Raw genomic sequence first — 13,104 nt, forward strand, 5'->3', positions numbered from 1 at the left:
CTATGATAGCACAGCTGAATGGACACCTGTAAATATAGCATACTTTTGTCATTATAAAACATAAAATGATCAGCTTTATTTGTCACATGAACATAGAAATGTGCAGTGAAATGCATCATTTGCATCAAGTCAAATCAGAGAGGACTGTGTTGGGGGCAACCTACGAGTGTCACCACACTTCCGGTGCCAACGCAACATGACCACAACTTATGAGCCCTAAACCCAATCGTACTTCTATGGAACATGGGAGGAAACTAGAGCACCTGGCGGCAACCCATGCAGTCTCGGAGAACTTACAAGCTTCTTACAGACAACATTAGGATTCAAACCCTGATTGATGATCATTGGTGTTGTAAAATGATTGTACTAACCACTACACTACTGTGCTGCCCCTAAAAGATGCATATTCTACCTTTAAAGGAGTATATTAACTGAATGCCCATTCAAGTTCAAGTTTAATTTTCACATGTATATCTAAATGAAACAGTGTTCCTCCGGGATCAAGGTGCAGAGTACATCCAGTCACACATAGCACATATAGTTACAAAGAAACATACAGTCACAAAAAAAACCAAAATTACAGTTGTTTTAAATATTTTAACAACTTGATGCTAATTTCTCTGTTTCTTTTATTTTAACTTCAGAGAGCTCTTGGAACAAGTGGCAGAATTTGAAAAGACAGAATTTACTTCATCAGGAAAAAAGGTAGGTTTAATATAAAGTTTTGTTGAGTTATTTTACATTTGAAAATTAAACTCTTTCAGGTTTGGAATAGAAGATAGAGTTTAACATAACATTTCTGTAACCATGCAGATACACAGAAACATTACAACATGACTTCAGATAATTAGGCTCATCATACATCTTGCTGGTTCTTTTAAGATTAATCCATTCAGTTCCATTCCCTTGCTCTTTTGTCATAGCCCTGAATATACTTACCTTGAAATATTTATTTGCTTCCCTTTTGAAAGTTGTAATTGGTTTTGCATTAGCTACACTTTTAAGTTTGTACATTCCAGATTATGACTATGCACTTATGTAAAAATAACTATTTTTCAAGTTACCCTAGAACAATTTAAATATTATGTCCTTTGATCCTTGAACCCTCTTGTAATGGGAAAGCTTTGTCTCAGTTTGTCTTATTTGTCAAGATTTTATACACGGTCATATCTGATCTTAACTTTTTCTGTTCTGTAGATAACGGTCCTAGTAAAAGAAATCCTTGGAACCATTTTAGTAAATATCTTCTGCAGGACCATCATATCATTGTTTAAATGTCAGCACCAGCATTGGATTATTCTCTTTTTGTGCCCTATTTTTTTAAATAATGTTTCCTTGTTAATGGATCATATTTTAACCACTTTCTTAATCTGCCCTGTTCCCTGCAAAGATTTATCCACAGATACATCCAAGTCTGTCATTTCTATGCTAACTTCAGAATTATGCCATTCAGAGTAGGAATCATTTCTGTATCTTTGCATTTCATCATATTTGTGACTTATTATTGAGTTTCCCTTTAAATTACTAAGTCCAGAATTAGCTGTTGTCTTGTTGAGGGGGGAAAAAAAGAAAATGTTAGAAACAGCAGGTGAGGCAGCATTTGTCAAAAGAATTAATGTTTCAGATCTGGTGAAGAATCTTTTTTCCTTGTTTTCTTTCTATGTTTTCTTCTGTATTCCTCTAGGATTGTGCAGTATTGAGCCCTTTCATCTAATGTAAGATACCCCTTCCTTTTCCCTTATTCTACACTGTTATGCTCAGAGTTTGGAGATTCCTTGTAAGAACGTATTTACTCTGAGCCCTTCTCTATTTCATTGTGAATTGTTTCAGGTGTTCTGTCACTGATTGTGGCCCATCTTTGCTGTATTATATTGAGTATGTGCCTCATAAAATATTTATCTCCTATTTCACTTCTTTTTATGCTAATCTATCTTGGTTCTTTTCCATTGTAATTTTAAAATTAACTAGGTTTGGTTACACTGTAAAGCACTCTAAAATTTACACATGTTCAGTTTCATAATCTCACCAAGTCCAGAAAGATCCCTTTCTTAAAAAATAGAAAATGTTAGAAGTATTCAACAGGTCAGCAGTCGTCTATCCTATTTTTTTTAAATAAGCAATTTTTAAATTTACCTTCATGCCTTTATATAATGGAAACTCACAGTACCCATCATACTTTATTTAGAGGCTGACACTAAGTCTTTATGTTGCTATCTATACCTTGCCATGTGATGTGATAATCCAGTATATTCATTTGCTCCCTGCAGGCAAGCACAGAAATCAGTAAACCAAAACTTGCACCATTAAATGAAGGAGGAGTGTCAGAACTCTTGAGCAAGGTGAGATTTGAGGAAAGTGTGACTTAAATATATTTAAGGCTATAGATTAAGTACATGGTCTGATACTTTCGTCCAGGGAAGAAATGCCAAATATTGGAGGGCATAGCTTTCATGTGAGAGTGCATAAGTTTAAAAGATGCATGCAAAGCAGTTTTTTCACCCCTTCAGGTATCTGTCACTGTGAATGTCCTGTCAGGTGGGGTTGAAGGGGTGGTGTTGGAAGCAGATACAATAGTTATTTTTAAGAAGCATTTAGTCAGGCAAGAGGGTGTGTGGGGACTGAAGGGATATGGGCAACGTGCAGGAAGATGGGATTAATTAAAACTAGCATCATATTTGGCACAGACATCATTGACTGAAGGACCTTTTTCTGTGCTGTACTATTTTCTATATATTGAAGAAATTAAGTTCTCAACATGCTGTTAAATGATTACCCATATTCCTGAGCAATTCAGTCAAAGTTCTCTGTCATTGATTTAGTCTTTTTATGTGCTTAAATTGTTGTTTATTTATCATATTGTCTCTTTCTATCTTAGCTGCCTTTAATCTCTTCATTCCATCAGTTCTGGCTTTTTGTTGATCCCTTCTGTTAAACTTCTTATTAAGTATTTTGGTCATATATTCTGCTAACAGATTTAAAACAAAATGGTTTTGAATGAAATATTACAGAGAGAATAATGTGAGGGACCTCGTTTGTGAGACAGTGCCCAATCCAAGTTTATCCATCCCTCATTCTCTTCCTTTTCTTGACATGGTCTAGCTTTCACCGCTGACATCTGTTTTAGAGTGCAGCCAAGCATGTAAGTCAGAACCAGATTGGATCTAGATCTTGACCTACCTGCAGATCTAGAGCTGAAATATGAAAAGAGGGGCAGAACAAATTTACATCATTCAGGATAATAGGTCAAATGCCCTAAGACAGTGATGAGCAGGTGGCCAATCATACAAAAGCCATGGATCTTCATTTACTCTCTCTGCTCTGCCACACCACATTCCAACTTCTTTGCCTCACCCTGGCACCTCTCTTTCCCATACCGCTTAGGTTATAAAGTGGGGCAATCAGCTATTTAGTGCTCCTGATCCTTGGCTCAGAAAGTTGTAGCATATCCCTGAACTCAATCATGAATCTAGAGTGGTGCTATATTTCAGGTGCAGGCACATTGTAGACATCCACACTGTGATCCACAGACGTAGAATTTAAAGTCCACAGAATCATTAGCTAGCAGTCTTTGCATGGAGGCCCATTATTTTTGCCAAAAAAAGAAGCAGTGCCTTAATTTTATTTAAACATTTTTGCTTTCATCTGTGATACAGACAGGATAAGTTCTTATGAGAATGTATGAATTTTACCTTTATTTGTACAGGAAATTACACGACTCCAAGAGGAGAATGATAAGCTGAAATCAAGATTAAAAACTGTAGAAGCACAGGTAATGTGGTTATCACCATGATCATTGGCAATCAAGAAATGAAAAAGTGTGAGAACAGTATTCTAATTTCACGTATGTTTCTTGAAATGTATGACTATTTTTAATCACTGGAATTTTAGGCTACGAATGCACTGGATGAAAAGGTCAAATTAGAGTGCGTTCTTAAGGATTTAGAAAAATCCCAAGAGGATCAAGAGGTAAGGCAAATTTAAAATTAGATGTTACAAATACTCTACTCAATAAGGATACAGAAATATTTAATAGTATTCTTTTTGATATTTGCTTAAGATACAATTATGATCTGTGGAGATGGAAGGGGTGATTTACAGCTTCAAAAAACAAGGGTTTGATTTTTAAGGGTACGTCCTTTCAAGGAATAGAAGGAGACCATTCAACTCTTGAACTAGTTCTGCAATTTAATTATTTCATATCTCAATTCAATTTACCTGCTTTTGTCCGTTCTTATAAATATAATAATAATAAGTCTAACAAGTGTGGCTTTGAAAATTTCAATTGACCTATTATCCATAGCATTTTGGGAGAAAACTCCCCTTAGATTACTTTCTAGTTCACTCCTAAGCAAACCTTGCTTTGATTTTGGCCTTTGTTACAAAATAGTTGGAGAATAAAAGTGGAGAACTTTTCCTGCACCTGTGTGGGGTGTTGACGAAACCACAAGTGCAGTACAGTGTACTATTTTGATTTTCTTATTTATGGAGGTGTATATTTGCATTACAGCCATTTTGGAGAAGGTTCACTGGATTCATTTCTAGGGTTCTTTTCTGAGGAAATGTTGAACAAGTTTGTCTGATTCTCATCAGCGCTTCAAACAAAAGAGGTGACCTTAATGAAATATTATTTTCTAAGTTGGTTGGACAGGGTGGACATTGAAAGGATGTTTTCCCTTCAAGTTAAGGGACATCTATTTAAGATGTGGACAAGGAGAAATTTCTTCTCAGAGTTATGAGTCCATGTCAAAGCATGCTGAAAGTGGTGGATGCACAAAGGGATCCTGATACCTACATCTGCAGATTCTTGTAAGCAGCATGGTAGGGACGTTAGGTGGTTAGGAAAGTATATAGGATGCTACCTTCTTGATAGCCAGGGAAGTACAAAAGCAGGGTTCCCCACATTGTATCCCAGTAATAAGGGATGGTAGTGGACAGCAATGTCAACGTTCATTTCAAGTATGCATTTGCAAAAATAGGTATAGTTAGGAGAATTATAAATGTACATGTTATTTAGATTTTTAAAAATGTTATTTAGTTAAGTCAAAAATAATATTTGACATCAGTAAGACAATGAGTAAGATTTCTAGAACCCAATGTGTGTTTGTGTATAGATTATCCAATTGCAGATTGTTATTACTTAATGCAATCTTTAGCACCTCAGCTATCACTTTCTTGGGAGTATTCCATAGTGCCCGCCCGCCCCACCACCCTAGTACCAACCAAGTCTGTGAGGAACAGATAAGCGATAAGTAGGCAGGTTTTGGAAAGGTGCAGTAAAAACAGGGTTGTTGAATTGGGTGACATCAAGTTCCCTAATATTGATTGGCACCTACTTAATGCAAAAGGTTTAGATGGGGCAGAATTTGATGGCTATGTCTAGGAGGGTCTTCTGACACAGTATGTGGACAGGAAGACCAGAGGAGAGGCCATACTAGATCTAGTATTAGGGGCAATAAACCTGGTCAGATGACAGGCTACTTAGTGAGTGAGCATTTCCAAGATAGTAACCACAACTCCCTGACCTTTAGCATAGCCATGGGTAAGAACAGGATCTGATGACATGTGAAAATATTTAACTGAGGGAAGGCTTATTATATTGGACAATATTACTACATATATTATTATTAGGCATGAACCTAGGAGCATAAAATGTGTTCCAATGAACATTATTGAGAGTATAAAATGTTCTCAGGGAAATGCACAGTATAAATGTGGAGGTTGCTTAGGGAGCAACCTTAGGTTGCATGGGGTTCTGGATATGTTTGATAGATAGATAGATACTTTATTCATCCCCATGGGGAAATTCAACATTTTTCCAATGTCCCATACACTTATTGTATCAAAACTAATTACATACAATACTTAACTCAGTATAAATATGATATGCGTCTAAAATCACCCTCTCAAAAAAAGCATTAATAAATAGCTTTTAAAAAGTTCTTAAATAGTTTACTAAAATACATTGAGTGGTAACTTAAGCTCAGTCCTAACCCCAGCACTTTAACATATCTTACCCCTGGCGGTTGAATTGTAAAGCCGAATGGCATTGGGGAGTAATGATCTCTTCATCCTGTCTGAGGAGCATTGCATCGATAGCAACCTGCCGCTGAAGCTGCTTCTCTGTCTCTGGATGGTGCTATGCAGAGGATGTTCAGGGTTTTCCATGATTGACCATAGCCTACTCAGCGCCCTTCGCTCTGCTACCGATGTCATACTCTCCAGTTCTGTGCCCACGACAGAGCCCGCCTTCCTTACCAGCTTATTAAGACGTGAGGCGTCCCTCTTCTTAATGTCCCTATGAGATGGGAAAGCATGATAAGTTGAAAGAACCATATTTAACAAGGGAGTTGGAGCATTTAGTCAAGAGAAAGAAGAAAACATGCTTAAGGTTTAGGAAGCAAAAATCATACAGGGTTCCTGAGAGTTGGAAGGTAGCTAAAAAGGAGATTAGGAAGAGACTTGGGAAATCTGGAAAAGAACATGAAAAGGCCTTAGCAAGCAGGATTAAGGAAAACCCCAAGATGTTCAACACATATGTGAATAACAGGTGGATAACTGGAGTGAAAGTAGAACTGCTCTGGGATAAAGGGAAAAAGAAGTCCCTAGGGTTGGAGGAGATGAGGATTGTCTTTAATAAATGCTTTGTTTCAGTATTCACCAATGAGGGGACCTTTGATAAATGTGAATCAGCATAGAACAGGTAAATGTGGTTGAACAAGTTGAACTTAAGAAAGAGATAGCGTTGGAGCTTCTCAAAAACACTAGAGTAGATAGGTCCTTGGGACTGGGTGGGATATTCTTCAAGTTACTATAGGATGTGAGAGAAGAGGTTGCTGAGGTATCTTTGTGTCTTCCCTGGCCACAAGAGTAGTACCAGAAAATTGGAGGATGGCAAATATTCCTTTGTTCAAGAAAGGTAAAAGTGATAATCCTTGGGAATTTCAGACCAGTGAATCTTGTGTCAGTCAGTGGTGGGCAAAGTAATGGAGAGGATTCTTGGGGACAGAATTTATAAGCATTTGGAGAAACAGTCTTATTAGTGATAGCATGGTTTAGTAAGGATAGTCATGCCTCATGAGCCTGATTAAATGTTTTGAAGGGTGACAAAACAAATTGATGAAATAGAGCGGTGGATATGGTGGACATAGATTTTAGTACAATGTTTGACATAGTTCCCAAGGTAGGCTCATCCAGAAAATCTTGAGAAATATGAGATCCTTGGAAACTTTGCTATGTGGATTCAGAATTGACTTTCCCTTAGAAGGCAGAGGGCTGATGGTAGATGGAGTGTATTCTGCCTGGAGGTCAGTGATTAGTGGTGTTTCACAGAGATCTGTTCAATGACTACCATTATTTGTGATTTTTAAAAGTGACTTGGATGAGGGAGTGGATGAGTAAGTTAGATGATGTGAAGGTTGGTGTTGTGAATACGGTATAAGGGAGAAGAGGAGAGCGGTAGTTATAGGAGACTCCATAGTCAGGGGTATAGACAGGAGATTCTGTGGTCGTGACAGAGACTCCTGGATGGTTTGTTGCCTCCCGGGTGCCAGGATCAGGGATGTCTCTGATCACGTGCACAGCATTCTGAAGTGGGAGGGAGATCAGCCGGATATTGTGGTACACATCGGTACCAATGACATAGGTAGAAAGAGTCAAGAGGTCCTGAAAAGTGAGTACAGAGAGCTTGATAGGAAGTTGAAAAACAGGACCTCGAGGGTAGTAATCACCGGATTGCTGCCTGTGCCACGTGCAAGTGAGGGTAAGAGTAGGATGCTCTGGCAGATGAACACGTGGCTGAGAAACTGGTGTGGGGGCAGGGTTTCAGATTTCTAGATCATTGGGACCTCTTCTGGGGCAGGTGGGACCTGTACAAGAGAGATGGGTTACACCTGAACTACAAGGGGACCAATATACTGGCAGGGAGGTTTGCTAGTGTTACTGGGGAGGGTTTAAACTAGATTTGCAGGGGGATGGGAACCAGAGTACTAGAGTAGATAGTGGAACGGGGGTAAAAATAAATGATGTTAGTAGTTCATGCCAAGTCACAAATAATAAGATTGTGTGTGGTGGTAATAATCTTCTGAGGTGTGTATATTTCAATGCGAGGAGTATTGTGGGAAAGGCAGACGAGCTGAGGGCCTGGATTGACACGTGGAATTCTGACATCATAGCCATTACTGAAACTTGGCTACAGGAGGGGCAGGACTGGCAGCTCAATGTTCCAGGGTTCCGATGTTTCAGACGTGATAGAGGCAGAGGGATGAAGGGTGGAGGAGGGGGGGTGGCTTTGCTAGTCAGGGAAAATATTACAGCAATGCTTCGGCAGGACAGATTAGAGGGCTTGTCTACTGAGACCATATGGGTGGAGCTGAGAAACAGGAAAGGTATGACCAAATTAATAGGGTTGTATTATAGACCACCCAAAAGTCAGCGAGAATTGGAGGAGCAAATCTGCAGAGAGATAACAGACAACTGCAGGAGACAGAAAGTTGTGATTGTAGGGGATTTTAATTTTCCACACATTGATTGGGACTCCCATACTGTTAAAGGTCTAGATGGGTTAGAGTCTGTGAAATGTGTTCAGGAAAGTTTTCTAAATCAATATATAGATGTACCAGCTAGGGAGGATGAAATATTAGATTAGAAATATTAGATGAAATATTAGGAAATGAGTTAGGGCAGGTGACGGAAGTGTGTGTAGGGTAACACTTTGGTTCTAGTGATCATAACGTCATTAGTTTCAACTTGATCACGGATAAAGATAGATCTGGTCCTCGGGTTGAAGTTCTAAACTGGAAAAAGGCCAAATTTGAAGAAATGAAAAAAGATCTAAAAAGCGTAGATTGGGACAGGTTGTTCTCTGGCAAGGATGTGTTTGGTAAGTGGGAGGCCTTCAAAGGAGAAATTTTGAGAGTGCAGAGTCTGTATGTTCCTGTCAGGGTTAAAGGTAAAATGAATAAGGAACCTTGGTTCTCGAGGGATATTGGAACTCTGATAAAGAAGAGAGAGATATATAAAATGTATAGGCAACAGGGAGGAAATAAGATGCTTGAGGAGTATAAAAAGAGTAAGAAAATACTTAAGGAAGAAATCAGGAGGGCTAAAAGAAGACATGAGGTTGCTTTGGCAGTTAGGGTGAAGGATAATCCTAAGAGCTTCTACAGGCATGTTAAGAGCAAAAGGATAGTAAGGGATAAAATTGGTCCTCTTGAAGATCAGAGTGGTCGGCTATGTATGGAACCAAAAGAAATGGGAGAGATAATAAATGGGTTTTTTGCAACTGTATTTACTAAGGAAACTGGAAGGAGTCTATGGAAACAAGCCAAACAAGTAGGGAGGTCATGGAACTTATACAGATTGAAGAGGAGGAGGTGCTTGCTGTCTTGAGGCAAATCAGAGTAGATAAATCCCCCTGGACCTGACAGGGTTTTCCCTTGGACCTTGAAGACTAGTGTTGAAATTGCAAGGGCCCTGGCAGAAATATTTAAAATGTCAATATCCATGGGTCAGGTGCCGGAGGATTGGAGGATAGCTCATGTAGTTCCGTGGTTTAAAATTGGCTCAAAAAGTAAGCCGGGAAATTTTAGGCTGGCAAGTTTGACATCGGTAGTAGGTAAATTATTGGAAGGAATACTAAGAGATAGGATCTACAAGTATTTGGATAGACAGGGATTTATTAGAAAAAGTCAGCATGACCTTGTGCGTGGTACGTCATGTTTAACCAATCTATTAGAGTTTTTCGAGCAAGTTACCAGGAAAGTGGATGAAAGGAAGCAGTGGATGTTGTATACATGGACTTCAGTAAGGCCTTTGACAAGGTCCCGCATGGGAGGTTAGTTAGGAAGATTCAGTCGCTAGGTATACATGGAGAGGTAATAAATTGGATTAGACATTGGCTCAATGGGAGAAGCCAGAGAGCGGTAGTGGAGGATTGCTTCTCTGAGTGGAGGCCTGTGACTAGTGGTGTGCCACAGGGATCAGTGCTGGGTCCGTTGTTATTTGTCATCTATATCAATGATCTGGATGATAATGTGGCATATTGGATCAGTAAATTTGCTGATGATACAAAGATTGGAGGTGTAGTGGACAGTGAAGAAGGTTTACAAAGCTTGCAGAGGGATTTGGACCAGTTGGAGGAATGGGCTGAAAAATGGCAGATGGAGTTTAATGCGGACAAATGTGAGGTTTTGCACTTTGGAAGGTCAAACCAAGGTAGAACATACAAGGTAAATGGTAGGGCACTGAGGAGTGCAGTAGAATAGAGGAATCTGGGAGTACAGATACATAATTCTCTAAAAGTGGCTTCACAAGTAGATAGGGTTGTAAAGAGAGATTCTGGTACATTGGCCTTTATAAACCAGACCAAAGTATTGAGTATAAGAGTTGGAATGGTATGGTGAGGTTGTATAAGACATTGGTGAGGCCGAATTTGGAGTATTGTGTGCAGTTTTGGTCACCTAATTACAGGAAGGATATTAATAAGGTTGAAAGAGTGCAGAGAAGGTTTACAAGGATGTTGCCGGAACTTGAGAAACTGAGTTACAGAGAAAGGTTGAATAGGTTAGGACTTTATTCCCTGGAGCGTAGAAGAATGAGGGGTGATTTGATAGAGATGTATAAAATTATGACGGGTATAGTTAGAATGAATGCAAGCAGGTTTTTTCCACTGAGGCCAGGGGAGAAAAAAACCAGAAGTCATGGGTTAAGGGTGAAGGGGGGAAAAGTTTAAAGGGAACATTGGGGGGGTTCTTCATGCAGAGAGTGGTGGGAGTGTAGAATGAGCTACCAGATGAAGTGGTGAATGCGGGCTCACTTTTGACATTTAAGAAAGACTTGGGACAGGTATATGGATGAGAGGGGTTTGGAGGGATATGGCCCAGATTCAGGTCAGTGGGACTAGGCAGAAAAATGGTTTGGCACAGCCAAGAAGGGCCAAAAGGCCTGTTTCTGTGCTGTAATGTTCTATGGTTATTGTAGGTTACATAGAACATAGAATAGTACAGCACAGTACAGGCCCTTTGGCCCACAATGTTATGCTGACCCTTAAACCGTGCCTCCCATATATCCCCCCCACCTTAACTTCCTCCATATTTTCTAGTAGTCTCATAACTTTCTAGTAGTCTCTTAAATTTCACCGGTGTATCTACCTCCACCACAGACTCAGGCAGTGCATTCCACACACTAACCACTCTCTGAGTAAAAAACGTTCCTCTAATATCCCCCTTGAACTTTCCACCCCTTACCTTAAAGCCATGTCCTCTTGTATTGAGCAGTGGTGCCCTGGGTAAGAGGCTGTCTACTCTATCCATTCCTCCTAATATCTTGTGTAACACTTACCCAACAGGCTGGTATATGTCTAGGGGAAAAGGAGATCCAGCCACACACCAACCCACCTCCCGTACACGCAGGTGCTGTGAGAATCGAGTTTATGCCTCGTGCCGCTCACCGTATCAACTTCACACCAAATACCGATATGACATACACTTTATTGAATTTACTAACATTAACTAAAGAAGTATTAGGCAATACAATATATATATACAAGGAAAGAAAAAAACAAAAGGCGCCAACTTATCAAAGTTCAGTCAGTGTAGTGCACATCGTAGGAGCTCAATCAACGAATCATCCGACAGCCACGTCGTCACCCCTGGGACCACCCGGTGGTCTTACGAGCCGTCTAGCGCCAGTCGCGGTGGTCCTACGAGCCGTCCAGCCCCCGTCCACCTTCCTCGTCCGTCTCTCCTCCCGACTCCCTTCACCCCCAAGCCCGCGCAACCCCTCCCCCAAGTTCCCAGCCTCACAAAACACAATAACATTCCCCATTGATTAACAAATGAATACAATTACCATATCAGCCATTCTAAAGCGAAACAACGGCGAGAGAAACATTTAACAGACAAAGAAACATTCCTACTCGTAACAAACCAAAGAAGCCTTTTTTAGTAACATACACCGGACATTGTACATTCTCTCCCCACCAGCAAATGTCATGCCCTCATGGCATTACTAGAGTTCTCCAAAGCTTCTTGCAACACACAAAACCCCACCCAGGTGCAGAAAGCAGTGACATAACTACCCAGAGCAGTAGACATCACACTCGGTTCTCCTGGTACCACATATGTCAACCGCTCCGGGGGGCGCCTAATCCTCTGAGATCTCCATACCCCTTCTGCCCCACTGGGCTCCCTCTCCACCTGCGAACCCACTGTCTCGGACACCCCAGGTCTTCCTGACACACCCTCACCCCCTTCCTCACGGGGGTCCTCACTCACCTGAGATCTCTCCGGCTCACGCTCGGGCTCCACCCTCTCTCCCACCACTGTTGGCTGCCTCTCCATCTGACCCTCAAGACCTTCCCTCCTCTCACCCAATTCAGTATGGGAAGGGCCCGGAGCCTCCTCTCCTGGTACTGAAGCACCAGCGAATGGGAACAGGGGCCACTCATCTGAGTCGTCCTCTTCCGAATCAGTAGCCATTCCCGGGTGAGGGACCCGTCCCCGCTCTTCAGCAGCGGGCTCTTCCCTTTCTCTGCGCCCTCGCAGAGTCCTTGTACTAGGCGTAACCTCCCACTCTGGCTCCGTATCCACCTGCACCGCTTGACCCAGTGGCAGCAGGTGATTCCGATGGAGTACCTTGATAGGCCCTTTCCCATCCTCAGGTTTCACCCGGTAAACTGGCAGGTTCGGCATCTGGCTCTCTATTACATAGGGGCTGGCCGCCCATTGATCTGCCAACTTGTGCTTACCAGGGAGTCCCAAATTCCGTAAAAGGACCCGGTCGCCCGGCAATAATTGAACAAACTTCACCTTTCGATCATACCGCATCTTATTCCTCTGATTTTGTTTGGTAGCTGCCGCCTCGGCCAACTCGTACGCCCGCTGTAACTCCCTCTTCATGTCGGACACATACTTTAGATGGGACTTCCCGGGTAATTCACCCACTTCACCCCCAAAACACAAGTCAATGGGCAACCTCGCTTCCCGCCCGAACGTCAGATAATAGGGCGAATATCCGGTAGCATCATTGCGAGTACAATTGTAACAGTGAACCAATTGTCCAATATGACGACTCCACCTGCTTTTCTGCCCAATCTCCAGCGTCCCG

At 41.2% G+C, this 13,104-nt stretch overlaps 1 protein-coding gene across 4 annotated transcripts in view; it reads left to right on the plus strand.

The window, feature by feature from the left end:
• Nucleotides 1-13,104, plus strand: part of lztfl1 (leucine zipper transcription factor-like 1) — a 94,373-nt gene that overhangs the window by 41,214 nt on the left and 40,055 nt on the right. For all 4 annotated transcript variants that reach the window (XM_073023863.1, XM_073023865.1, XM_073023866.1 and 1 more), the window contains 4 exons: nucleotides 645-705; nucleotides 2,268-2,339; nucleotides 3,704-3,769; nucleotides 3,889-3,966. In XM_073023863.1, the coding sequence (XP_072879964.1) occupies nucleotides 645-705; nucleotides 2,268-2,339; nucleotides 3,704-3,769; nucleotides 3,889-3,966 (277 nt within the window). The remainder of the gene's footprint in view (nucleotides 1-644; nucleotides 706-2,267; nucleotides 2,340-3,703; nucleotides 3,770-3,888; nucleotides 3,967-13,104) is intronic.

This window comes from Hemitrygon akajei, chromosome 20 (assembly GCF_048418815.1).
Source record: "Hemitrygon akajei chromosome 20, sHemAka1.3, whole genome shotgun sequence".
Classification (NCBI taxonomy): Eukaryota; Metazoa; Chordata; class Chondrichthyes; order Myliobatiformes; family Dasyatidae; genus Hemitrygon; species Hemitrygon akajei.